General features: G+C 45.0%; 1 protein-coding gene and 1 long non-coding RNA gene across 7 annotated transcripts in view; one reads left to right on the top strand and one right to left on the bottom strand.

Annotated features, from left to right (window-relative positions):
* The first annotated feature begins 1,174 nt into the window (after positions 1–1,174).
* On the top strand, positions 1,175–11,003 carry LOC116235519 (uncharacterized). 4 transcript variants are annotated; one of them, XR_016469464.1, is made up of 5 exons: positions 1,175–1,458; positions 2,646–3,159; positions 7,190–7,792; positions 9,394–9,559; positions 10,245–11,003. It is a non-coding gene; the product is annotated as an uncharacterized LOC116235519 (long non-coding RNA). The 4 variants fall into 4 exon arrangements; XR_016469465.1 differs by having other exon boundaries at positions 7,190–7,541; XR_016469466.1 differs by lacking the exon at positions 1,175–1,458 and adding an exon at positions 2,068–2,145.
* An 8,548-nt stretch (positions 11,004–19,551) lies between these two features.
* CCDC50 (coiled-coil domain containing 50) overlaps positions 19,552–27,861 on the bottom strand; it is a 39,502-nt gene continuing 31,192 nt past the window's right edge. For 2 of the 3 annotated variants that reach the window (XM_090147388.1, XM_031603405.2), the window contains 3 exons: positions 27,617–27,696; positions 26,584–26,681; positions 19,552–25,577 (listed from right to left, as the gene is read on the bottom strand). In XM_090147388.1, the coding sequence (XP_090003514.1) occupies positions 25,558–25,577; positions 26,584–26,681; positions 27,617–27,696 (198 nt within the window). In that variant the 3' untranslated portion in view covers positions 19,552–25,557. The remainder of the gene's footprint in view (positions 25,578–26,583; positions 26,682–27,616; positions 27,697–27,861) is intronic. The other variant, XR_016469654.1, reaches the window with a different exon arrangement.

Here is a 27,861-nt window from a genome sequence, read left to right on the forward strand (position 1 = left end):
TGGCCTGAAACAAGAGCTCCACAGCACCTTGGTCATGCAGGGGGCTGGCATGGAACCAGACCCCAGCTCAGCTCTGGCCAAGCAATTCCCCTTCCCAGACCTTGGTTTTATCTGCTCAATTCTGATTATTATGAATCTCCATTTCAAGGAGATACCCATGCAGAAAATTTATAGAAGGCTTAGTCAACCTCTGCCATTAATGGATCTTCACATATGGTAAGCATCCCTCCCTGCAGAACCTGGCTCCATAGCCCTTCTCTGCCTTTGGCCATCATCCTTGGGATCACAATTCCTGTCCTTGCTTGCTGGCTTCAGTCAATCTTTTTCTCCAGGATTTACCTTCCCTCCTCTCTCATATAACAGGCTTGGAATAAAAGCTACGATTCAGCCTGAAGACCTCTCCAAAAAAAAAGACTGAAAGTTCTGACCTTTGGCTAAGGTCTCCAGCCTTCAGGACCCCCAAGGAGGGGCTGTCAGATGTCACCCCTTTCCTCCTGCTCCCTCCTCCAGCCCTTGTTACCCACTACATCATGATTAGTCCCCCCAGGTGGTGATGCTGTGACCGCCTGGATACAGGAGGTGATGCCTTGCAACAAGACCACAGCATTTTGCTTCATTGCTCCCAGCCTGCAGCACCTTAAAAATATTGCTTGCAGAGCTGCCCTTGGAAGGTGAATCAGGCAGAGCTGCTGGTACCTGTGGTCAGACCTCTCCCTCAGCCTAAGTCATTAGACAGTTTAAAAGCTATTGAACATTGGGGCAGGTTTTGGCAGGATTACTGCTGCTCAGGCCATAATCTCCCTCCCTCTCATTTGTTCTCATTTGCTCTGGAGAGCAGCGTTCATGACAACTCCATGGCAGCCCCATCCTTCAAAGACCAGTGGCCAGATAAACAAACTGGCCTACCAGGTGCTTCAGCAGCAGGTCTCAGCCAAGAAAGAAGAGCACCTGGGTCCTTGTAACAGCCAGTATAATGCTCAGGATGGGGCAAAACCACCTCCTCCCTGCCAGGTTACAAATGTTGGCAGTAGCGGCTACTCCAGGGGTCAGCCTAGATGTTGAGGACCAACATCCCAGGGAGGAAAGATGCAGCAGGGCAAGCACAACAGGAATGCAGCCATTGCAGGGAAAGGGAGAAAAAAATAAGACAATTTTCAGGGGAAATTCTCTCTTTAATTTCAGCTCTTGGATCAAATTCAAGCAAGGAAAGAGGAAGCAGACAACCAGAGAGCTGCTGGGAAGGCACATCCAAGCATGCTCAGTTTATTCTAGCTACAAGTTCTGCCATTATGATGCGAGGTTTCCTCTGTGACTGTTGCCACCACCCCCATCTGCTGTGATCTAAACTACAGAAACCTCCTCGAGTGGGTGTGAGCAAGAGCCGAGGAAAGGCTCTGTTGTGCAGCTATCACACTGTGTTCAGGCTTGATGCTGTGGGATTCCTCCCTCCCTTCCCTGGTTGGGCTATTTGTGGCAGTCCTAATTAAGTAGTGCAGAAATGAGATATTACGATTTTGCAGTATAACCTATGCTTGATTATCAAGTGAATTTGGCCTTTGTATTAAGTTAACCAAAGTGCAATAAATTCCTAGAAGAAGAAGCAGCCATTTTTACAGCAAAGCAGGAGCATTCAGAGGAATTTGTCCCAGATTAATTAGATTTCAAAAGCAGGTTTAAATGAGCTTTAAATCTCTAATCTGTCAGGGAAGCCCAATATTTCATCCCTGCGCCATGTGACGATAAATAACTTTAATGCTTACTCCCCCACACATAGCTCCCATCTTCCCAGGGCTGGGCGAGTGGTGTATTTATGTTATTGATTGGAACAAGAGCTTAGGCTGCCACTCAGTTTAAAGGATCTACCTGTGAGCAATCAATCCTGCTCAGGTCCATCTCCCAGCCAGAGCGTGACCACCACGTCCCCAGCAGCTGCACATCCCTGCTGGGAGAGCTGCAGACCTTCAGCACAGCAATGCAGATTTGGGCTCCCAGCCAGACCACGCTGTTATTCTCCCCATAATGATTTAGGCACAGGGGAGCTCTGCGTGATCTTCATCACTCACAAAGGGGAAAACGATGATAAGAACAAAGGCTTGCTCCTTCCCTTCAGAAAACTCCTCCAGGCAGGCATAGCTCAGCTCACAGGTATATCCCCAAGCAGAGCTGCAGCCCTGACCTTCCAGACACGTCTCAGAAGTGGGATTTTGATGGGGTGGGGAATACCTCTGAGCAAGACCATTACACTCTCATTTCGTTATCTAACAGTCTCTAGCAGTGCAGCAACAGTATAAAGAGGTTGGGGGCTGATTTAATTTGCCAGAGATTTTCATCTAGGTAACTGCAAGAACAGGGCTATGATTTCTATTATGTGACGCAGCAGCTGCTCAACCCCAGCTCTGGGACAGCCCTTGCCCATAAAAAAAACAACGAGGCACTCGTTTATATCAGTTGCAGTTTTGTTTCAGAAAGAAAATAAATTCACTAATATAGCAGGACAAATCCCCCCTGACACATACATAGAAACAGCTGCTGAGAGAAAAATAGAAATGGGAAACTGTACAGTATTACAAAGGAACAGCAAATACTTCTGCATACTGCTAGCAAGCCAAATCATGTCATTGAGGCCTGAACTGCTCATATTCTAGGTAAACACAGCACTTTGGCTGATACCACTTTTCTGACCTTCAAGACGACTCACATGTATGTGTGCACAAACGTGCACCATTGGACCTAATTCTGACTGAGTTACATCCCCTGCATTTCACTGCTGGTTTGCGTGGCTCCTATAAAGACAAAACCCAGCTGATTCCTGCTCTGAACCTGAAGAGAGAAGCCTGCCTGTCACAACTGGCTTGCCTGGAAACGCACTGGGATGATCTGGGATTGGGTGAGATGTCCGTAGTCCTCAGGCTCTGACCCCCACAGGGAGAGGGGTGCTCAGTGCCATGCCCTCCTCACCACCAGCTCTCAAATCCTCTTCTGGACCAGCATCAAGAAACAGGCTAGGACTGCAGCAGAGAGAATTCATAAACTGTTCCTAATGTCCAACCAAGCAAAATGTACAGAGAAGCATTAGAATTGTACATTCATAAGGAATTGAGATTTTACAAAGATCTTCCAAGAGCAGTTTAGAAAAGCATCTGTCACAGCAACAGCAAGGTGAGTCTATCCTGTCTTTAAACAGGAAGAAAGACACAGATTCATGGCCTTTCCAACCCAATTTTCTAAAACCACTGTAATTTTTCTTGTTAGTGCTTGCTTTACTGAAATGGAGCAGTTTCTCATCTTTCTTGAATGTATTTTTCCAAAGACAGAGCAAAGAAAAAGAGGCATTTTAATTGCAGTCTTCCCCATTCACATCCTTTCCATCTCCCTCAAAAGAGAAAAACAGTCAAGTCATCTCTTCCCAGCCACACTCTCCCAAGAGGTTTTTGCAGCGAGGAAAGAAACAAATCCATTAAAAAAGCAATATTGCTTTTCTTATTGGAATGAAAATAACTAAAAAAAAGCTCTTTTCCTCACTGAAAAATAAAGAGGGGAAGGAAGGTGCAGGAGACAGGCTTTATGGCAGTGAGTTCATCACAACTCCAGGGTTAACTTTGGAGAAGGGCATGAGCTGTGTGCCCAATAACTCAGAGCAGCGCTGTAGGTTGGAAGTTTTGCCATACAGCAGACTCCCACAACCTGCTGAAACTTTGATGGGCACACGGAGTAAAAGTAATTTCCCTCCCGAGTAAATTAAGCTCAGGTATTTTTTAAAGGCTGCAGAAGTGGCTTAAAAAAAATCTCTTGAGTAGCAGCTTCAAATGTTTTATTCAGACATTTTACATTTATGCTATAGTTTGCAACAATCCAGGGGCCTTAATAATGCTGTTTTGTTTTATTATTCCAAGACAGTTGCCAAATCAAAACTGGGGGCCAGATTTTCCTAATACAACCTGAGAGCTGAGGTTTTCTTTGGGATCATATTGAATTAATTCTGAAATGTAATCATGCAAACTCTTTGCAAACATTGACTTTGTGTCTCCATTTTGCTGCTGGTCAAGAAGAATGGACTGAAACCTTTATAGACACATATACACACAAAGTAATTGCATGTTGGTTTCTTTTTCTGGCTGATTCCACATAAAATCCCTTCGCAAATAGTGATTTGCAAATCCTAGCAAGAGCTGAAAGCACTAATTGACACAAGCTGAATTATAGCAGAAAAACTGGACTGGAACCATAACTACACAGAAGTGTGTCTGCCATCACTCTTAAGCTACACCCAGCCAAATTAAGGTGTCCAGAAGGTGCTAAAAACTCAGATGCAAGCACAGTCCACAGCCATCAATCACATTTTCTAGGCTAGCCAGAGGTTTAGGCTGGAACATTTTTCTCCTCCCACCCATAGTTTGGATGACTGGCAAAGCTGTTAGATTTCACCTGATCTTTTCATTGCTTGGCAAAGCCTAGAAAGCAAGCCCAGAAATGAAGGAAATCGATTACAAAATAGAATCTGGTTTCAAGGTGCCACTGGTGCAAGTGCTGAACAGACTCACTCAAAGGTAGCCCTTTGGAATGCAGGCTGGATCTCACAGCAGCACATAGCAGAGCAGTGAGGAATTCCAGGGACCACAGCACACTAATTGCTGCTGTTTCCCTCTCATTGTTTTCCAATGAAGACCACAGGAAACGCTGCTACTTAAGAAATAAGTTATTAAAGGAGACACAGCCCCGAGAAAACCATTTGTGTGTTCTCCTGAGGATTTGGCTGTTGTGACTGCCCAAGATAAATGACGTGCTGCAGAAAAACAGAGAGAAGGGAGTCCCCACAACAGCACTAGAGCAGATTTATTCAAAACAACTGAATAATCAGTCTGATAGAGTAAATTTTATTATGAGCTACTGAATCACAAGGAAGAGTCTGAAATACTATGGGAGGAAGGGACAGGCAGCTGCTGACTTACAGCTGACTAACAACGTGTACCTTCTCAGGCTGTGCTTCTTCTGTTTGCAACTGTCTCAAGAGGTTTTTAGTTCAACCTTTTTTTTTACCCTTTTCACTGTACACATGCTCTCAGCTGGAGCAAAATGAATTATTTGTAACTATCAAGGTGAAAATTAAAAAGCACCAGCAAAGCTTGCCTAACATCTTAACGTATTCCACATCTCTTCCAAACTCATATTATCACTCTGAGCAGAACAGCATAATCAATCCTCCTACATCATTTTCAGTGCTGAAAGAAGTAGCCTTTCCATTTACTTTTCATAGTTGAGATGTTGTACGCTTGCAATCCACCAGAAAGTTCTTAAAACAAGAAAATGCTTTTTGTTCCTTTACCCTGGCACTCATCCTTCGTCACAAAAACCAGCATCAACAAGACCCTGCAAAGTCATTACCTTCACATGCTCTCAAATATCCGGTACCCAAGGCTCTATTTTCTGAAAATGGCACTGAATTCAGTGAGCTTGCTCCCACGAGTAAGGACAAATTGGTGAGTTTACTTGAATGGCAGTTCCATGTACTGATATCTTCACCCTGAGCTAGCTGTCAAAGATAGCTGAAATGGTTCCAGTCTAAGTAGATTAGGTTTCTTCTATTCTGAAGAAAGACAGCTAAGGAAAATAAAATATCCATAAAATCAGGAGTGGCGTGGAGAAGGGGAACAGGTGATGACTGAACACACACTCTCTCAAAACAAGAATGAAAGGGTTTTGGATTAAACCACCATAAAAACAGCTTCAAAACAATGTAAAGGAGGAGATTCCTCATAAGTGTGTACTGCAGCAAGGGAAAACCTTGTCCAGGATGTTGAGGATGGCAGAGACAGATTAAAACCAGAAACATTTCATTAAAGAAAAACGTACAAAGAGCCGCTAAAAACAAAAACACTGCCTTCATTTTATGAAAGCATTGAAGCACACACTGCTCGAAGAAAAAGAATATTTGGAGTACTAACACTACCCTTGCCCCTATGCTGCTGTAAATGAGACACTGGACTTGATTATTCTTATATTCTTACAAATGCCTTTGGACAAGACAAAAGATCACTGGGAGAAATAACAGGTTTAGGGGATGTTGTTATTGAACACTTACAGTATTCTGATAAATAAGGAAGAGGAAGAAGTACTCACTTGCAAAAACTTCACAATGCCCTTTCCAAAAATGCAATCATGTTCTTGTTCCAGCAATTACTTCAATGTTGTGCCATGGACTCCTCATTATACTTTTGAGTGAAACTTGCTCTGAAATGCTATTATACTATACAACACTCTCGTTCTTTGTGTCCTCAAAGAAACCTGCTGACCTGAGTGAAAGCACACATTTCTGCTCCTTTGAACTCATTCGCCTTATAAATGAGGTGCTTTACTCTCTCATGTGCCATCAAAATAACCAGTTGATAGTCACATATCTGAGGAATGCATTCCTGAAGGCATCAAGAGTTGCACAAGGAGTTTGTGCTCAGCCTGCAAGAGCTTTCTTGGTAAAGAGAATTCAGGAGAAGGAGCAGACATAGAACGGCTCCCAGGAATACCTCATAGTAATAATAATCTACTACATTGCTCGTATGGAAACAGGTATTTTTAGTAAAATGTCAGGCATCACTAATAGCTTGTTTGTTTATGGAAGGCCCTCAGTAGTTCAAAAGCACAGCTATCAAATGAACATACATTCAAACACAATTGCATATACAAACCGTGTTGGAACTACAGTATGTATGCTGCTCCTGCTCCTACTACAACCAGCATCCACAGCATGAGTCCTCCCATCCCTCACCACACAGCCCCACTCAATTAAATTGCCACTGGGCAACTACAGATTGCTTCTTACATATACAGAGTCAAAGAAATACATATATAAATAATAATAATTAAAAAAAATTGGCTTTTTGGGAACAAAAATTAGGAGAGATTTCCCAGTTTCTTACAGAGGAAAGGATCTGTTCAGTGCATCTGGGCAGCAAGACAAAGCTCTGACCCATTATTTCTCCAAGATATGGGAAGAGGAAAAAGGTGAAGTAATCCACAAAACTGCAAATAACAACAATTTCCTGGGGGTACTAAGGGATTTGGAGGGCTTAATGCAGACCTAAGGTGTCCAGATAATGCTTCATTTCTAGCCACATTTACATAACATAAGTGATGTCCCATTCCTCTCAAAGCTCTCTTAGCTCCACATGTGCTGATCTACAAAATTTCCTCCTAGAAAAACATTTCATTCATCACTGAGCTGTGATTCCCTCTTGGTTGGCACGCAGCACCTGTTCAACTCTTCAGTGCTTCAGGATGCAACAATCAAGAGAACTGCAGCAGGACAAAACAGGCTGAGCCCTCCAGGGATACTTTGGCTCTCACCAACACCCACATCAGTTTGGCCCTAAATAACTGCAAGTACCTGTGACAGTGCAATTCGGTTTGGTCAGCATACAGCAACAATCCTTTCTCCTTGCTGGGAGCGATGATCTTGACCAGGCTACAAAGCTGAGACAAAATCAATGTCACACCTGCTGTCAATAACAGCCTGCAGACAGAGCTATCAAGAGACGACCATAACACAGGTACTGAGTCTCCTTGCTCCTTTCTTGGGTGGGTTTGTAATGCAGAAGGCAACCCGAGATCCAGAGTAAGTCTAAGCGTTAACATTTACGTGTCCGCATCAGTGGACTCCAGATCTGAGTAATTCACAGCCAACTTCCAACTCACACAGCACTGAGCTTCTGCAAATCTGAAAAATTAAACTAATGGAACAAAGTGCACAGACAGACATTTCGGGACATAAATTACCAGATTGCTATGGCAACAACACAGGGTGAGTGATAACTTGGAGGCCATGACAACATATGCATTTTATAGGAGCAGCTAATTGTCTGACTCTGCTCGCTGACACCACAACATATTTTTTGCTAAATACCTTGGTATTTGAATTTTACTGCCTCCAGCCACTATTAACATATTTTGCATTTGTGCTTTGCATAAAACCTCAGTACTGTTTCTAGTTAAAGTTCCCAAACATACATTCAATTTATATTTAATGAGACAGTGTGAGTTAAGTAAATGAGAGCTAATTAATTAAAGCATATGTATAGTGGGCTGTGAGGATTAATTAGTTAATGTTTGCAGAGTGCTTTGAAAAATGTAAAGCACCGTATAAACATGAATGGTACTTTGGGAGAATGAAGGAGGGTGAGGAGATGAGGAGATACAGCATATCCTATCTAACCTTTAACAAACACCTGTTTAATATCACACGTGGTTTGTCATACAGTGTAACAAGAAGGCAACCATACATTAGTTAAAAACTAGTTTAATTTTAACAGAAAAGTAACAGCTGATAAACAGGTCAGATTCTCCAGTTATGCCTCTTTGGGACAGACCCTCATTTAACAAACCAGGGGGCACCAGGACAGTGAAACATTTGGGGCTGTATTCAAGGAACTCTCAGTTAGGTTTCCTATAGCCTGGTGGCTGCAGCATATCCATTCTGGCATCCCCAGCATCCCTCCCAACTGGGTGCTGTGCAGAACCAGTGTTAGTGCCCCTGAGTAGCCCAGCATCACACCAGCTCCCAGTCTGTTCCTGTCCTTGCTCTTCCACCTGGTGTTCAACCAGCTCGCATTTGTCCCCAAAAGAAAAAGACTGAAAGGCAATCTGATAGCCTGTGCTCTGAGCTAACAGAGCACTCATCACCCACTCCATTTTCAACCAGTTTCCCAATAGAGATGAAATGTTATCAGTGACAGGCCAAGTAGCAGGGTATGGATAGTTCCCATGGCTGCCAGCAGGACAGCAGTCAGCAGCTGCAGCCCATGTGTGTTCCCTGTGGAGTGAGCTCCATTGCCAGCACCCAAAATCCTGAACCACAAAGGCACTCAGGTACCTACTTACACCTGAAGTCAGTGGGGACTTTCCAGCTCTAGCCATTAAAATTCACCACAGAAGGGAACGGTCTCTATGATCAGGCTCAGGGTTGCCAGGATCCACCTTGAAAGCCCAGTTAGAGAGCAGTACAGCCCTGAAAGTTTTTGGTTACTTACTTATAAACTCTCACACACCACAGTTCCAAGGCTGAAGCCCACTTGCACTTAAATTCCATTTCCATGACTGCTACCTGTCTCCTGAAAAGAGAGGCAACTTTTTGCACTCCCCTTTGGTAAGACTCTGGCTCTGCCCCAGGCACAGCACCTCACCAGTCTGCTGCACAACTGCTTTTGCAGCTTGCCTGGATGCTGTTCTGCCCCTGGATTACATGGGCTACAAAAGCAGAAAGCCCAACAGCCAGGTGTTCAGATTCACATGGCAAAACAGAACAGAACAGCTAGTGGCAGACACTCCTGGAGACTACAGATTTCATTACTTCCTCCTCCCAAAAGCAGACCATGACTGACTGCATGATGTTTCTTGTCCCATCAGCCCCACTGCTGGCTTGCAGTGGCAGTGCTCCGTGGGAAAAGCCTCAGCTGCTCACACAACTCTGACAGTGGATGTCAGCAGGCTTGGTGTGATGCTTGGAGGAAAGGCACCTCTCTTTCAGGAAAACAATCTTCATTTGTGCAATACACTTAGATGGGTCCCATCGGTAAGGAAAGCTTGATTTTTTCTGCAGTGCCTTTCTCCTGGAAGGACATCAGCCATTCCCCCTAGGAGACCCACAAAAATCACATTAACACTAACATGTTCTTTGATGATTAGAGAATTTCCCTGGCAACTGTCCAACGGTGCAGGCTGGCAAAATATATTGCCATAATTGGAAATAGACTTCCCTCCCTCTTTTGCATTACAAACTAATCCAAGCACAGAACTACAAGTAGATTTTTTTATTATTATTTGTTGGCTTAGGTTGGAAGACACTGAAGCCCATCCGATCCCAACCTCTGCCATGGGCTGGTTGCTCCCCCACCAGATCAGGCTGCTCTGAGCCCATCCAACCTGGCCTTGAGCACCTTCTGCATATGGTGCCATGGTATCAATTAAATACATCTCCTTTGAGATGACAGAAGGAGCACATTTTCAGGAATTTTCCCATAGTGATAATTGTGTGCTCATGTGATTTCATACAACACAAAGCAAGAACTGGGTCCCCATCTGTTCCTCTATACTTTATGCAACATATAGCTGTATGTCTAGTGTTAATTATGATCACCATTAATAAAAAGGCTCATAGTTTGCAATTTTATCCCGCTTTTAATGCTTGATAGGCAGCTCTTGTTCATAGCTTTTTTAAGAATTCAAGACAAATTAACTATCTATTTTTTTCTTTCTAGTTAAGCCTCACAGCCAAGCCACAACTTCCCTAAGTCTATGCTTTAGTTCCTGAATAGGGAAAAAAGGAGCCATGGAAATTGAAAATGTACCCAAATGTACCCTGACCATGCTTTCCTCCATCTGCACTCAACCTGAGATCTTGCAGCGGGCCAGAGCGCACCACAGAGCTCAGCAGGTCCTGCATGGGGCCTGACCCTGGAGTAGCCAAAGCCTGATGCCCACAGTCCTTAGCCATCCTCTTACCCACAGACACCCACACTTAAAAGCACGTTAAGCACTGTAACATGATGAATAGTTCTGGAGGAGCCACGTACCCATATGTCATAACACACATCAGACACCGCAGTGCCTTGGCAGTTCCATGTTCTGTGGAGAGCTGCTGGCTGATCCAACAACCAAATCTACTGAGAGACCACAGCAAGAATGAGAACAGATGTTGGCCAGACTCTCCCAGGTCTCTCTGCTTCTTTATTCTAAAGTAGATAACACAGTTGAGACCTCTAACATTTGCTAGAAGTATTACGTTTGCAAGCAACAGCACTGACTTGGGGAAGACAATCTAGTCGGAGTAGCCTGCATAGCAAAATGCTAATCTGAGAAAAGACAAAACTTTGGGATAGACACCTGCCAGGATCTGTTCCATTTTTCCAGACTAGCTTTTGAAAAAAATTCAAGCAGTTTCTACTGTTGAAGCAATCACTGGTGGAAAGACAGAACCCTAATCTTTCCATGAAGCTGTGCTTGAAGTCTATTAAAGGGTCCTGAAGAAAAACACAAAGCGTGAATTATTTCTGTTAAAAGTAGAGAATTAAAGTTATGCTAATAGAAGTCGTTTGGCCATGGGAGCAGTCTTCTTGCAATTGCATAAATTACCTCCTGAACAAGGAGCTTCAACTGGAACATAATTTCTTGGCCAGACCCTGACTGATTTCCAGGCGAGCAATAACAAGCACTCCGGGGGGAGCTGCTCTATCCTCAGATGAATGGAGTTAATAAGTCACAGAAAGCTGTTTAATAAACAAATTCCTCCCTTTTCTCTTGTGAACTGTATAGGAACAGAGATGTCCGCTTTCTGCAGATTTCCCAAACCATCTCCCCGTTAAATCCTTCACTTCTTTAAGTATCCCTAAGCCCAGAGCTCCTTTCATCTAAGGAGCAGACTACATGGCATCGTGTTCCTTGTCCCCCCTGCAGCTCCACATGCCTCATACAGAAACAACAAAGCTCGTTATTCCTGTCATCCCTGACTCCAGGAGAACACTGGCAGGATTTTGGTTCTAACCTGTTAGTTTCCTTATACTCAACCATTTGTAGCTCATAAAGAGCAGCTTAACAGATAGATTGAGATGTTTCAAGTTTCTCTTCCCACGCAAATAACAGACAATTGCAGCATGAGACTCGTGCACAATTTTGCCCAAGCACCCCAAGGCTCGATGAAGCTGTTTCGTTGGAGCTGCACATTTCCCCACCCACCGCCTTCCCAGCACAAGGGTGGATGCACTGCAGGAGGAAGGACTATAAAAGATCCAAGAAGAAAACCCATGCAGAGCTGGAGCTGCCCGTTTGATACAAGAACTTTTTACTGAGCTGGAAAAAAGGTCATTCCGCTTATTTTAAATTGTATCTGACTTATATACGGCTCTGTACACTCCTAGGGAGCAGCAACAGACTTGCTGAATCACTATGAGAAAAGCCTGTATCCAGGCAGATCTGGGTTTGCAGAAGTGAAGTTTTGAAAACTCTTTAAGACTAGATGGTTTGGAAAGGAATCTGCCTGTTTGTAACATAACCTGCATTTAACATAGGACAGCTGGGTCCTCCAGCTACCGTTGCAAATGAAATTTAGTACCCCCAGCAGAAATTTCTATTGGAAACCTGAGGCATTTCCACATGCAGCTCCAGCTGTAAATTTGTCCAGTTTTATCTATCCCATGCCCAAAGCAAGCTCAAGCCCATCCATCTCTCCATGCCCTAAGGCACAGAGATACCACAGAGCCCAGCTGCAGGCAACAGCTAATCCGGACTCTCACCATGCATAAGTAGAAGCCTTGTGGCAAACATTTCCTTTAGGATTGTGAGGATGTTAGACCCGATGCAGCGTATCTGTCCCACTCAAATCCTCAATCTGTGCCTGAACGTCCCTGGGGACTGGTCCCCTTGTATGCCTGCAGTAAGCCTTGCAGTACCCCACAGCTCCTTGTGATACACCCACAGGGCTGGGATTCACAGCTTTAGCAGCATGTTGCAAAACCCTCATGCAAGACTCCACAAAGGAACGGTAGAGGTTTCGATCTACACTTGCTACACCTCCTCACCCCCTGCATGGAGCACACTGAACTTTTCTCATGGGGCTATATGCAAGGCAGGAGCAGGTGAGATACTGGCTGGCCAGGACCCCTCATCTCACATTTCTGTGTGTATTTTCTGGTGTACTTTATACCTGCAGCACTGATGGCTGCAGATCCTCAGCAGCGTCCTTTAGGATCAAGTCTTTCCGGCCCCCCGATTCACATCAGAATCTGAAGTTCCTAACAAGAAATAGGAGAGGAAGGGGAAAGCTCCAGCCTGACCTCCGTTTACACACGGCTCTTCACAACCCACAGAGACATCATGTGGCCAAATCCCCGCATCGCACACACACAAACGCAGTTTGCTGTGAGTGGATAGAGAGGACAGTAGGGCATCTCAGTTTAAGAAAATTCAGACTGCTTACAACTTACCGAGAAGTTATTTTCCTGCTTATCTTTGTCGAACCGTTTTCCTCTGACGATAAAGGACGACCCCAGAGATGCTGGTCGGAATTTCTCTCCCACCACCGGCAGCAGCAGCAGCAAACGAAGTGAAGAATTATGGGATAAATGTGTGCAGGTGTGAGAGATGGAGGACAGCTGGGGCATTTGCAAGCCAGTCTCACAGGTTCCCTGTGATCGTGCTGCTAAGCCCTGCAGAGGGGAGAAGTCCCAAACCTCACTGCTCTGTCCTACCATTGCTAGAGGCACCTTCACTTTCCCACTTCCCAGCAGGTACACGACCTGAGAACATGAGCAGGAATTTATAGGTGGGTGTGAAGATGAGTTCCCCCATGTCCATAGCTTTGCTGCTTCCCCAGGTATCTTATGATTACTTTTTAAATCCTAATTCTGTTACCCCTTGTCTAACGCTGGCAATAAATACAGTTGAATCATGGGATCATTTGGGTTGGAAAAGAACTCTAAAACCATCAAGTCCAACAGACATCAGCCATGGCTCTTCTCTCTCTGACATGAGCATCTCTCAAACAGCCTTAAGTCAAGACAAAAACAAGAACAAATGCATAGAGCTGCTCCAGCCCTGTGAATATCAAAGAGAGACAGCTCTATTAAACTCAAAGGACAATTGTCCTCTCTGTATTTCAGATTGGACTAAAACTGTGCTACAGGGGACAATTAATCTTCAAAATCAATTTTTTGTCAGGAGGCTAAATTTCAATTGTCTCAGGAATGGTGGTGCTGGGCTGGTAATTACTGTCTGATGAGGCAACCTCTGAATTCACTGCCCCAGAGAACACTTTTTATTAATAACTTTCACCACAAATCCCATGTCCTTTTTTGACTTTGGGAAAAACAACAACAAACGTTGCTGTGTTAGAAATCTCAAGCTTTCAGGAGCCAGAGGATGCACTTTGGGTTTTCATTGCAAGACAGGGAGTAGATATTCCCAATCCCCTGAGAAAGCAAAGCAAAAACCCCAGTTTGTTCGAGAAATAGTGCAATAAAAATGCTAATTCATTTTGCTCTGCATGTGTCCTTTTTCCACACACCCCACTCTGCATAGCTGCAATCATTCTGATTCCAGGGCTGCACTCTTTCCCACCTGTGAACATCCCCATGATTGCTCCCACCTGTGAGTGTCCCCTGCTGCCTACACCATGGCTGTACGGCCACGTGGCTCCAAAGCTCTCTGCTTGCCACCACCCAGAGGGACACAGTGCCTCTGAGTGCAGGTAGCAATAAGCCTTGGGAGCCACAGAAACACCAGCTGGAGCCACTAGCCCAAGGACTGAGTATCCAGCAGTGCCAAGCCAGATACCTGCAGCCAGGATTTAATTCAAGCATCAAAGGCACGAATTGCTGCAGAAGTGGGACCAGCTCTCCTCTCCCAGGATCCCCCAATTTTCCACTTGGCTCTGTGAACTCATCACAGGGCTTCAGAGCTTGAGCAGCAAGCGCTGCAAAGCGTGGTCTTATCAAGCTATATTTGTGTAGCCAGCACACTCTCCTGGCACAGAGGTGGCATCGCTTTGTAGCTCAGCAAGATTAAAACTCAAGTTTTCAACTGGACAACTCCTTATATTTTTGATGCAGAAAATTGCTTCTGTAGTGGACACTGCCTGGAGGGAATCTAAGTGCCCCAAACCATGAAAGCAGACAGCAGCCTGAGCCTGATGCACACATCCATGCACCATGTTTCCTGGTGAATAGCCCAAAGTGTGTCAATACACTGAATTTTCTAAGTCACACAGACAAAATACTGATTTCCTCAGGAGAAGGGTGGTACAGGCAAAGCACTGCCTGTTCATCACTGTGGCAGCCACCTCCTGCTTCAGAGCTCCATACTTGCACCCTCAGCCCTGCCAGCATTGCATCTGCAAGATGGACCCAGCTCTCCTGCTCCCCAGTCCTGCTCTTTCTGCCCCTCACAGCAGAGGAATACTCAGTGCTTTGAGAAACTGGATTCTGCAGGAGCTGCTTTATTCGCAAAGGGGTTCTACTGAATTGAAACTTGGACTCCCTGCACATTCTTTATTTTCCAGCTCACCCAGCTAAAGCTCATTGGATTGGAAAGATAATCCAGTAAGTATCAATTAATACAACTGACTTTGCAAGGGTTGGATTGCCCTAGTGCATGAGGCTAAGGGACAGGCCAGAAGGGAAACTGGGCTGACATCTCTGCTATGGTAAGGCTGTTTCTGTTAAACCCAGGGCAGTTTCCTTTCTACAAAGGAAGGCTCACTTTCAGCCTTGTCCAGTGTTCACAGCTGGAGTTCCTCCACTATGGAAGTGCATAGCGATTTTCATGGGGAATGAAAAACAGTAGAAGACTCCAGAAAAGAAATGAACAGGAATACACAAAGGAAGTGATGAAGGAAGTGGCTAAAATACCTGTTGCAGTGCTGCTGCTTTGCATCCTGTTCGAGTCAGTATTTGCACTGTGGAGTCCCAGCTGGAAGAATTCATTTGCCACTCTTGAAGACCAAATTGCAGTGAACTTACTGAGAACCTCAACCGAAGTCTGAAGAGTTTGGTGAAAGCTTTTTGCTGCCCAAATGTTCTGTTGTGTGGTTAGCACTGAATTAAGCTCTTTCAATCTTAATCTCAGAAGCATCCCCTTACTGGTACATTGGAGAGACAGCTTACGTGTTCAGGGCTGGATGGAACACACACCTCAAGGGCTCTCTTCAGCTACAGAGGCATCTTCTGAACAGTTATCTTGGCTCCAAAATGGCAGTGATATACCCTTAGTGCCCTCAGTTACTTTCTCAAGCACAAAATGTGCTTTGGCATCTCCATTCATATATCTCAAAAACACCACGTATGGCAAGAAAAGAAGAAACAGGCTTTTTGTTACAAGGAAATGCCATTAACCAACAGGCCAGGGTTGCTGCAAGATAGTTTAGCCCATGAAAAATTAAAGGCAACATGGACCTCTAATGCATCATGTATCAGGAGAACCATTAAGTAATCAGTCGGCATACAGTTTTATAGGGCATTTTGAGCATAATTCAATCTTCATTCATTTTAGATCATTTCCTTAATGAAGTAATGCACTGAACATAAATATTTCAATGCAAGTCTCTAATGCCCTTTAAGTAGCAAGCAGCCTTCAGTAACACAGAACCCAATTAAGCTGTAAAGGGTAAATACTGCAAAAGGAAGAAGGACAAGATACAAGAATAGTTACGTGCTTCAGACCGTGGGATTGAGGCAGATAGATACAGCCATGCTTTTGGACCAAAACAAATTTAAGGAGGTGTGAACAGCAGTGAGGGCTGGTGTTGGTGAGCTGCTACTCCTGCACCTGGGTGCCTCCCCCTCGCACAGGCACCAGGGTAATTTGGGGTGAGGACCGTTCAGTTTCAAGCTGGTAAAGTACCATCATAGTGGTATTTTCAGGCAACCACTGCAATGGAAGCTACCAATATTCTTCACAGCAGTGATGCTTTTTCTGCTTTCGTGTACAAAAAACACAGGAAGAGGTTTCCCTAAGTGCATTACAGGAGAATTTTGCTAGAGAGCATCTCTCTTCCACTGGATACAGGCAGGTCCATGGGAACTTTTCGACAGTCACTTGGCTGCAGAGCCTGGACCTCAGGAGCCACCTACAATGGTTCCCCAGGTGAGGAGCTGCAAGACACTCCCATGCAGAGCACTCAAGGCACCCACTGCAGCTCCCTGGCAGTGCTGCACAGCAAGAAGCTGCATTACTAAAATAGAGTTTCTGGAAGCACCCTTAAGAGCTTCTTTGCCAGGCAGCAGCCACAGGTTTCTCTGAGGTCTTACACTATAGCAAGAAAAGAATCCCCAAAGCCCTACAAGCCAGAAAACACATTTGCACCTTTTAAAACCACAGGCTGAAGCATTTCACACCAACAGTCACTGCAAGCATTGCAGTGAGGAGGGAAGCTGCAAGATTCATCTTCGGATGAGAGAGCAGTTGCAATACTCTGAGGGGAAAAAGAACAACACTCATTGCTATTCAGTAAGCAGTAGGTCTGTCTATGTTCTGTACAGGAAACAGCCATGAGCTGCCTCTCTGCTGCGCTCTGACCACTAGAGAGAGCCATGGGATAAAGCATGCCACTCAGGGACGAAGGAAAACCTCACTCGAAATGAAATTAAAACATTTTTCCACCTTCATCCTTTTTTTTTTTTTTTTCCCCTACAGTGTTATAACTTAATTTTATCATTACCCCGGCTTTATTTTCAAGCTCTTATTATTAAAAGGTGGTAGTGCAGAGCAAGCTCCTATCTCTGCTACGTGGTGCACCAGGGAATAAGGTTCAAGGAATAAGCCCACCTCCTTGGCCAGGTTCACACTGCCTTCATGAGTACCCCAGTAATCGATCACAATGGTGATAGCTTGTATGTAAATGATGCCTTGCCCTGCTTCTGCAGGAACTCCCTATTACGTGCTCTTTTTGAGTAGTTTCTGTTCAAACTCCAGATAGATTGGACTGTGTCATCACAGGGCTTGGGGGCCCTCATGGCAACAACTCCCTTTGTTTCTGGGGCTTTGCCCTGACTTCCCACCAGCTCGTCAGTACATCAGAAGAGTAGTTAAAGAAAACAAACTCTTCTCAGCTAAGCAGAAGTGACTTCCACTGCCAGGTATGAAAGTAGGAGAGGTCGGAGGGACCAGCCTTGGTTGGCTGTTTCAGCATCCCCAGCCTGCAGAGAAGCCAACTGCTATTAACGTTCAATTTGTGCAACTGAATTATCTCCTGCTATAACAGAGCTGCCTTGGGCTGCCAGGGGAGCCATTACCAGGTGGTCAGCTGTTGCTGGAGGTAATTGCTTTTAACTGTTAAACTACAAAGCACCTGTTTTCCAGCCTGGCTAGGATGCTAATGCTCTCAGAGCACCCTCTGTGGACAATCAGATGCGTGGCCTCAGCATGGACACAGCACCCGGGGAGGATGACGAGGAGAGGAAGGCTGTGGTGTGTAATGCGCTCTGGGCTCAGCCCAGGAAAGGGATGCTTATAAATAGATACGGGATATGTCAACTGTGTTTTAATAAAGATGGAAAAGGATCCAAATCTGAAACAAGCAGGGACAGAAATGTCCTGTGAAGTGGCATTAAGCAGCTCAGACATAAATAGGAGCCATGCAGTGGTACCAGCCAGGGGCTGTTTGCATCTGTTTGGAGCATGGCCTCAAAAGGCCAAGAGGTGAGTCATTGGGACTGAGTCTGTCTTGGGGAGGTGATTACTAAGGTGAGAACAATGCTGGTAGAAAGACAACATGAAAATGGAGGTGTCCATGCTCAGAACTGCTGCCTGCCATCAGCATGATGAAACTGGAGCAGGCTTTGGCACAGCCGCTGCAGGGTGCTGGGCTGGGCTCCCTGGCATCAGAGAAGCACAGACATTTACCAATACACAAATGCTGGATTCAAGTTCTGGACTCACTTTAAACTTGGTTTGCAAGCTGATCTCAGGTATTCTGTTATTCGATCTCCATTTTTACCATTTTCTTTAGGCAAGAAAAGCATCTACCTGCAGTGTGAGCATCCCCTGCCCTTCCTCAGGCAGCCTGTAAGCACGGCTCAGCCCTCCCAAGCCACAAGCAACACACAATAGCATGAACCTAGGCAGAAGTATACCAGAAAATGTGCACAGATGGGAGATCACAGAATGGTTGTGTGGGGTTGGAAGGGATCTTTAATATCCCCCAGTCCCAACCCCTGCTGTGGGCTGGTTTTCCCCCACCAGCTCAGGCTGCCCAGGGATCCATCCAGCCTGGCCTTTGGCACCTTCAGGGATGGGGCACCCATGGCTGCTGCAATCTGCAAATCCAATCTTGCAGGGCAGGATGGAGCAGCCAAATGTGCAATTAGGGTTCCAAGTACCCAGCAACGCTGGCTTGAAGCAGTCTCTGCTGGCTTACCTTCTCTCATAGCTGAAGGTTACCTGGGAAACTTGGATCCATCACCACTGAACAGCACAACGGATCATCAGCCACATCCAAACAGTTGGTAGCTGCATGCGACTTGGAAACCCAGAGATCAGCAATTCCTTTGATACTGCCAAAAAATTTTTAAAGGCCCCAGAGGCCCTTCAATGTTCCTTTTGTGGTTCCCACATACAATTCTCTGTGAGCACACTGGCACAGCAGGTGAGAGATGATGCTGGGGGCTCCAGCTGGCCCCCTTCCCACCCAGCGCTCACACAAGCGCCAAGGCTGGCATGAAAGGAGCCTTTCAAAGAAAACAGACCAACCCAGTCATTCCAGACAGAAGTCTACAATAAATTGCAAGTTGGCAGAGTTCTTGGCACTTAGGAATGCTCCGTATTTACAAGGCTCTTCCTCTGTTAGCCCAACCCCAGTATTTTTTTATTATGTGTTTTGCTGCTCCCTGCCTCCTGGGACCAGCTGAATGTGATTGCATCCTCACCTGCCTCCTCTGAAGATACTGGCCACACCCAGGACATTGGTCGTGTTTTCTCATTGCCTTCTGTCAAACCACTGAAGCTCTGAGCTGCTCTCGGGAAGCTTCAAGACAACATTTTGCAAACGAAAAGCCATATTAACAAAAAACAAAAACAAAAACAACCAAAAAAGTATCCTACCCTTGCAAATAATTACACAGCTTTATTTTTCAGTATCACAATCTCAGGAAATGGAACAGTCCAAATCCTTTCCAAGACATTACACAGCTTTTTTTCCATCTCTCTGGCCACAAAACAATCAAATTAAATACAAACTTTTGTTTTGCTACATATCTATTAAATTGGAAGAACATAATTATTGGTAGAAACAGCAAAGCTCCGGGAGCCAAAAGTGGAATGAAGTGCTGCTTTCCCCCTGCTCTTGTGTGACCCACAGACTGAATGAACCAGACACACTGAGGAGAAGGACCCCATTCAGTGTTCCCAGAAAAGCACGCAGAGGGACAGAAGGATGTGGTCAATAACAAAATACAACGGTTTATTGAACAAAATGGGGCAAGGCAATGTTCCCTTTACATTCAATGAACTCAGGAGTAAGAAGCAAAACATGCTACACACACACGGACATGATACTTTGGTTAAATGTCATTCAGAAGTTCTATGCCAAACCTGGTAAAATTAGAGAGTGAACAGTCAAAAATCAGAAAAAAATAGGCTTGCATAGACAGATTATTGTCAGTGCGCGATTTATACTTAAGGATTAGCTGTTGCAACACAGGGTACACTTGCAGCTCTGAGGAAGTTCAACTGCTCGACTACCTTATGGCCAACATTTAGATCCAACAGGCTGAAAGCTTACCCTGAAGAGCTAAATTAGACAACCGCAGCTTTTCTGAGGCAGTTAGCTATATTGCAGTGCACAGATGCAGCTGGAGACACACTGTGGAGTCTACTTAGAGTGAACACTGATACAGTGAAACTTGTTTGCTGTGAAGTAGAAAATACTCATTTGTGTGCCGCTGTCCTCTCTAGGACTCTCCTATGATGAGCATCAGCTGCACAGCTCCAGCCTTACCCTGTGCCACCCCAAAAGGAGGTGGTGGCTGATGTTTGCAGCCCACAGGCTGAGGGCAGTGCAGCTTCTCAACACAGGACCTGTGTAGTGCAGCCTGTCTGGGGCATCGCAGTCTAAGTGGCACTTGTATGTAGCACAGGCATTACTGCACAGAAACGTGCTGCAGGGCACGATTTAAGAGTACAGTAAACTGAAATATCTGCAGGTTTATTCCTGCTCTCCACAAGAAGAGATGAGCTGCCTGTGGAACGTGCAGTGCGAGGGGCACTGCTGTGCCTCACACATCTCCCAAAGCAACTGCAACACCACACATCGAGCATCTTCAGAGCAGGGTAAGACCAGAATGGCCCATCTGCTGGGGACGGATTATAGGGCAGATTAAACCTCAAAGTCACTCCCCAAAAGGGGACTCCTGCTGCAGCAGCATCCCCGGGCATCTCTGCCACAAATAGGACAGCAGAGAGCTGGGTCAGCCCTGCTACAGGCTGTGCTTCATTTCCTATCACAGCCAAACACAGCCTTGCAGCATCAGTGCTCCTGCCCTTCCTCACAGCAGCCATCTACTTGGGTGGCAGGTGCCAAAGGAGAACGTTCTTTGCAAGAACTGATGAGTTCTATGGGCTGGCTGCACTACATGACAGGAGTGTAAACTAAGCAGGGGAATCCTCACACTGTCTCCAAAGTGCTCCCCTTATATATAAATTAGCAATCCACAGTTAGCTTGCATACAGGTTAATACGAATTAAAATAAAAACCTTGATAATAAAAAATATAATATACACATTGATCAATAAACTGAATGAATACCGTAGAATGTAACAGTGGCTGTAGTTTGGCACAAAACAAAAAAAACTTTAAAGGTCTAGCATTGCAAAAAAAATCCTTTTTTTTCCTATGTATGTTATGAAACTTGATTTAAGAACAGACAGGTGGGAATGCAAAGATACAAAAATACTGTACATACAAGATCCCTTTTACAGAGCAAAGCAGACTGCAGCATTTGTAACTTCTATCCTTCCTCCCTGAGAGGAGGAAATTCAATGATGAGACAATCCATCTATCCCTAACAGCTGATATTTTCCCACCCCCACTAAGTTGAAAAACATGAAATTCCTTAAAAAAAGATGAGATTAACCTGTTTGGTCTATTTCCATGATGATAACTGCTTCTCAGGAAGCTCTACAGTCCATGATTTAAGACAGTGTTTCATAGCAAGGTGACCCAGATCAGACTGCTGAAGACATTGAGTATCTCTGCAGGTAAGGCACGACCACTCGGGTTCACCCAACCTCTCTTCTGTGGATCATTGTGCTTCAGACAGAGGCAAGGAGGTGGTGAGAGCTCTTGCTGGTGAGATGTGCCTGCTGTGGAGATCAGGAAGTGCCAGGATTCCACAGTGATGGACTCTCCATGTTTCCTTGTTAATACAGGTAGTAAGAAAAGGATGCAAGATCTGAATGATCGGGGTAGGGGTCCCAGCTCCAACGCACTACTAAATTCAGAGCAAAACACAGCCAGAGCTACTGAGATTCAGCAAGAGAAAACATACACATACAAAAAGGAAGTTACGTATTTTTCTGCCATGGAAATAGATATTGCTTTAGTCGTTTCTTTTTTAAGATGATAACTTCACTGTTCCCCTTCCCAGGGGCACACATGCAAGGTGATGATTTTGTATCTGGTCTACGCCACTCCATCTTGCTGACTCTCAGCAGAACTGAGGTGCTGAGGTCCAGGAAGATTTGGCTTCTTGTTCACCTCTGATCTTAGCTCTTCTTGACTTCAATTGTGCCATGGACATGGCTATTAAACATGCAGGGTGTGATCTTTGCATGAAGATCTCTGTGTGAGGTCCTCAAGGCATGTCAGATGAACAACTGCTCTCTTTATCCCCTGTACGCTTTTCTCAGTTATCAATCTTAGCATTTCCCCCTGTAGGTGTCAGCTCTCTTCTAGCAAAACCTCAAGGTCCTCCTTTTCACAAGGGCCACGGAAAAATAAAGCAAAAGCAGAACAAGGGGCAGCAAATGAATAAAGGCAGGGAATAAGATTAAAAAGGAAAGCACTAAGGAAGGATACAGAACAAAGCAGCCCCAGAACACTCAACACTCCCTGGAAGAATCCAAAGAAGTAGCAGACACTCCTGGGTCCTTCCCGTGAGCTCCCTCTTCTTGGTGCCATCACTGGACAGCATGGCTGGACTGAGGAGGCCACTAAGGAGATGCTGCAGCTTCACAGCCTAGGCACTGGGTCTTTTTTTTTTTTGGACTTCACTCAACTTCCAAACCAAATCAACACAAAATTATCTTTCATATCATTTCCATTCAATCCCACTGAAGTCAACAATCTGGATGCTCAAAAGCATCTCTCCTGATTTAACAGGTCCTTTCTGTGCCAGCAGGCTCAGGGCCTTTGTGACTTTCCCGATTAGAAGAAAGAAGTTACGTCAGCCAACTGCAGTGCAAAAAAGCCCATCACAGTTCTCTCCAGAAGCCCAGGGAGGGCTGGATCCCTATTTAGCGGCTTCCCCCATGCCTTGCACAGAGGGTCACCATTTTCCCATGCAAAGCGTGCACAAAGCACAACCACTTTCTTATTTGGCCGAATTTTTCCCCATCAATTTTCATAAGCAGCAAGGCCTGGGATATTTGCAGGACTATTAGCATATAAAACCCTACCGGGCATCCATTTTACACCAGTAAATATACTCTGATGGCAATGGAGGGGAAAAACCCCACAGAAAACAAAAAAATGGCATTTTCAGCAGTAAAAATTTTGACTGTTACATGAAATACAAAAATAAACTTCTATAAAACAAAGTCACCACAAATGACGTTGCCACATTGACCCAAGTTATCAAATAATAATAAAAAAAAAACCTGTTTATGTTGTTTTTTTTTTTTTTACCCCAATCCCTTAAAAAAAACATTAACACTTCTGAATGGACACAGATGGAACAAGAAGAGGGCACAAGGAAAGAGCAGTACAATCTAGCCACTGGCTGAGATATTTCCTGAGAAGAAAGAGCAAACAAGCAAGAGCTTGCAACTCACTTAAGGACTCATGCAGGTAAGCAAGCCCACAGCCTAGAAGCGAGGGTATGGCTGCTGATGCACAAAGAGTTATGTTGCAACATTTTTGGTTAGTGTATGCCTGGAGCTGAGGGGTTACCTGGAACTTCACAAGTACAGAAGCGGAGCCCACATCTCAGCCAGGGTAAGAGATGGAAGTCTGAGTTGTTGTTCCAGGCAAGGCAAGAGCTCGTGCTGTGTTACTAAATGTGCCCTTGCAACTTATGTGAAAACAAGTTGCTTTGTATTCCTGGTGATTTGTCTCAGTAGCTATTCTAACCAAGGACAACAGCCAAAGTTAAAGCCTTTCAGCTGTCTATGGGCTTGAATTGTACGTTAGTGCAACAACAGAAAGCCATCATCTTCTCTGACTTCCTATCAGCACTCCATGCCAGCATCTGCTCTCCACAAAGCTCCACAGAAGTGTCAGGCTCCTTTCCCAGGCAGCTACACAGGCCAGTGTGAGGCTGAACATAATCACAGCTCTGCCTCATCTCCTCAGCAAAGCCAGCAGAAGAACTGCAGCTGCCAGGAGAAGATGAAGAGTGTGGCAAGACAGGCTCAGCGTTGTGCTATAAGCAAGTAGGGCACTGAGGCTCTGCAGCCAAGCTCTGCTGCCATGAACGAGACTGCCAAGTTGAGTAACCTGTACTGGGCTGGGTAGACAAGCCAGTATCCAGCCACTCAGCTTTGCAGCTTAAAAATGCACTTCGCAAAAAAAAAAGTCAGCAAGACAAAAGAATTAGGATGACAGAAGGCAAGGGGACAAGGCTGCTTCTTACTGCAAGCAGGATTTTCGAAGAGTCGAGGGAAAGCCAACCATCAAAAGAAGAAAAAAAGAAGTACATGAGCAAATCTGCACAGAGGACTTAAAACTTGGAGATGCCACTGTGCCCTGAAGAGCAATAGTTTGATCCCAACCAGAGATTGCCTGGTGTGCTGAACAGAACAGAGTCAGAGGGAGACAGCACACATTCTGCACACTGTTTGGCACTCCATGGCTACCTCAAAGTGGCTTCTAAGTGTAATCTTTGGATTTAATTCTCAGTGCCCATATGGCCCCATGTTTGTAAGACAAATTCATGTTCAGATATAAGTTACTATGCTGAAGTGATTCAGTAACTGAACGAGGAGTTACAGTAATTCTTAACATGGTTTCTGTGGAATTCCTTGGCTTGCACCGCCTGGTAGCTCAAGCAAGTGACCACAGAGATCTCCTCAGGCATTTAAATTCATTTGCGTGATTCTCCCCAACCCACAACTCACAGCTTCATCAACTCCTTGGCATGCCTTAAAAGCCACACACACAAAGGCCTAATTTCAATTGAAATAGTCTTTTCCTCCTAACTGTCCTATCCTATACCCTGAAGCTTGGTTAAATGCTCTTAACAAATTGGTGGGAACCCTAGAAATAAACACAGCAGTCAAGGAGTTTTATTCTGTAGGCAACTTCTTCCTCACTAACCCCAGGTTCCTGCTTTGGATTGTGGACTTTGTGAGGATGCTCTCTCCTTCCTGCAAGCTAACACACCTGTTAGATTGGCTCCATTGCTATCCAGCAGAAGAAGAAACGCACATTCCCTCTTATAACTCTTTGCTCAGCCATCCTAACATGGAAAGGACATGCAATTGAGACATTCTGCTGCGCTGCCATGACCCAGCTCATATCTTGGATTTTTCCCCCTCTTGTATGTGCATTTCTATTTGTGAAAGCTCCAGCCAAAGCTTAAAAATAAAAAGAAAGCCCGAAAGGAATATAAGAGGGAGCTGTTATTAGCTTGTTGATTCACACAGCTCACTGGTGGCTAGATTGTACGGCACTGCTTGACTGATCACATATGAATAGAAAATTGAAATGAACAAACGTTCCTAATTAATATGATGACACTTAAAAAGGAGATCTTGAGAGTGGAAGGTGGATCCCCCAACAAAGGGTAAGGATTTGAGAAAGTTGCCTGGCAATTCCAGTAATGTTTGCTACAGAAGAGTCAGTACCAAAGCAAAGGCTAGCATAGTTTACTGCTTCCTACGGGAACCTGGAAAGCAGAACAGAAACAAAAAACAATCTGTAAGGATAGATCCTGGTGAAGAAAATACAATGACCTGCAGTCATATTACTTGTACTGCCCTGCTGGGTGTCTATATTGGTAAAGTCAAACATCAAGATGAGAATTGTACATTTCTTTTCTGAAACAAAAGAAAGCATAAATCCACAAGACAGGCACTTATTGCTTCCAGGCTGTGAACAGCACTGCAGCCACATTTCAGTCTTACTAAAAAAACCAGAATGAACATGGAGCTTACAGACTATATGAACTGCCATCAAATTCCAGCTCTTGTGCTCTATAACCATCAAGAAAGCTTTCCAAACTTTAAATTTTGGAAAGTAAACTGTCCATATTTAAGCTGCAATCAGTGGAATTGGAAGCAATCTGAACCACTGAGTCAAACTCTGGCTGCACCTTTCTTCCCTCAGGGACTCCAGAGGTAATTCAGACAACTGGCATTCAGATTTCAAGAGCTGGAGGGAAGGTGATCCTAAATACACCGCACTGATGCCAAACTGTTTCAGGAAGTGAGCCAACAAAACAGTTGAGATGCAACAGGAACAAAACAAGCCTGTTCTCAGGACAAGCTTCTGTAGCATCCCACTCACCCTCCAGACAGGAGAGACTCTGAGGCTTTTTGTCATGTATTGAATTGTTTTATTTTCGTGAGTCACCTAAAACCCATCACATCATTGTCCTGATGTTATTTCTCCTTCATTTGCTGCCTGAGTTTACAGTCATTTATCACTGAGAGATCATAGAGGACAAGCAGAGAGCAGTTTGACAAACTTGAGGCAAACCAATTCAGCTATTTACTCTCTCAGCCAGCAAAGTGCTAAGCAAGTAAAGCTCAAACACTGAACGGCATCATCTGCCTGTTGGGACAATAACATCCATTCTTCCTCTTTCAACTGCCCTGTCCTTCAGGCTAGTTATCTGAAGAAAATAGACCACAATAACCCACATGCTGAGCCAGCTGCAGACTTGATCCTACCTTTAGGAGAGTGCTCAGGTTTGGAAAACTGGCGTAAGGGGCTGGGCTGGCTTGTGTAATACCGAGCGTGCTCAAAGTCATCGAGGAGAGGCTGTGATCTGCCAAGCATGAGAAAGGAAAGCAAAAAAAAGTGCTTAAAAAAACAATATCATAAAATTAAAAGGCACAGGATCATGGCACAAGGAGCATCTCATCTGTCTGATCTGCCCCTGCCAGTTTGATGCAAACCGTGGTTGATCCGAGCTTTCCACCTCCAAATCAGTTCCTCCATTATGAAATTTGATGCAAACCTCAAACAGAAACATTTCAAGGGGTTAACACTTGTCCTGTTCTCATCCCAGAGCATTCTAGTGGGATCTCAGTCTCCACCTACACACCTTTGTTGTTTGTTTGTTTTTTGTAAATTAAACAAAAAGTTGTAGGGTGCTATCAGGAATGGAAATCAAAACCGTCAGGGTCATTTCCGGCATCCAGTCCCACATCAGAAGCACCAGACCAAGGTACAAAGAGATTCAGAAGACACACAGCATTACAGCACGTTCCCACCAGCTCAGGGATGAGGCTGTCTGAAGCACAACACGCTCACTGCAATGGGGTGTCCCCACACAGCAACAGGAGCAGTGTACAGGGCTCAGCTGAGAAGCAGGGACACAAGGGAGCAGCTGTGTAAATGCAGTGTGATTATTCCTTCCTGCCCAGGGATGTCATTTGTTTCACATTCCTGGCAGCTCTTTAACCCTCCTGATGCTTTTCTGCCATTTAACAAATGTCACTGCACAGGCTCATCAATCTCTGTCAGCATTAGGCAGGAAGACCAATATGGCCAGATGCCACAAGCACAGAGAGTGACACACGTCACCAAGCACTTCATGAGCTCTGTGTCAGACATCCCCTTCCAGTGCTAAGAGCTCTGCTCTCTGCCAAGCCCCTCATGAGTCAGGCTGCTCACCCCACAACTGCTCCCCATGATTCAGCTCCTGAGCATCTTCCGGAATGCATTTCTCCAGATCTACCAGCTGTACGTTCAGCTCACCTTGAAGACTTATCACCTTTGTGTCGCTGAGTTTCAGGTCCTTCTTTTGACCTTGAGCGCGGGGACTCACTTGCATCATGCTGATGGGAAGAAGGGAAAGCAGTTCACATCTGCATGCCTTGCAAGACACCAGCCAGTTGCATCAAGACTTCCTCAGCTCCTTTTGTGCTCTGGTTATGCATGCTAACCACAACCAGACATGTGCAAACAGGATCAGGACTAGTTTTCAGTAACTGAAACTCACC

Source organism: Phasianus colchicus, chromosome 10 (assembly GCF_987193195.1).
Source record: "Phasianus colchicus chromosome 10, bPhaCol1.hap1.1, whole genome shotgun sequence".
In the NCBI taxonomy this organism is placed as follows: Eukaryota; Metazoa; Chordata; class Aves; order Galliformes; family Phasianidae; genus Phasianus; species Phasianus colchicus.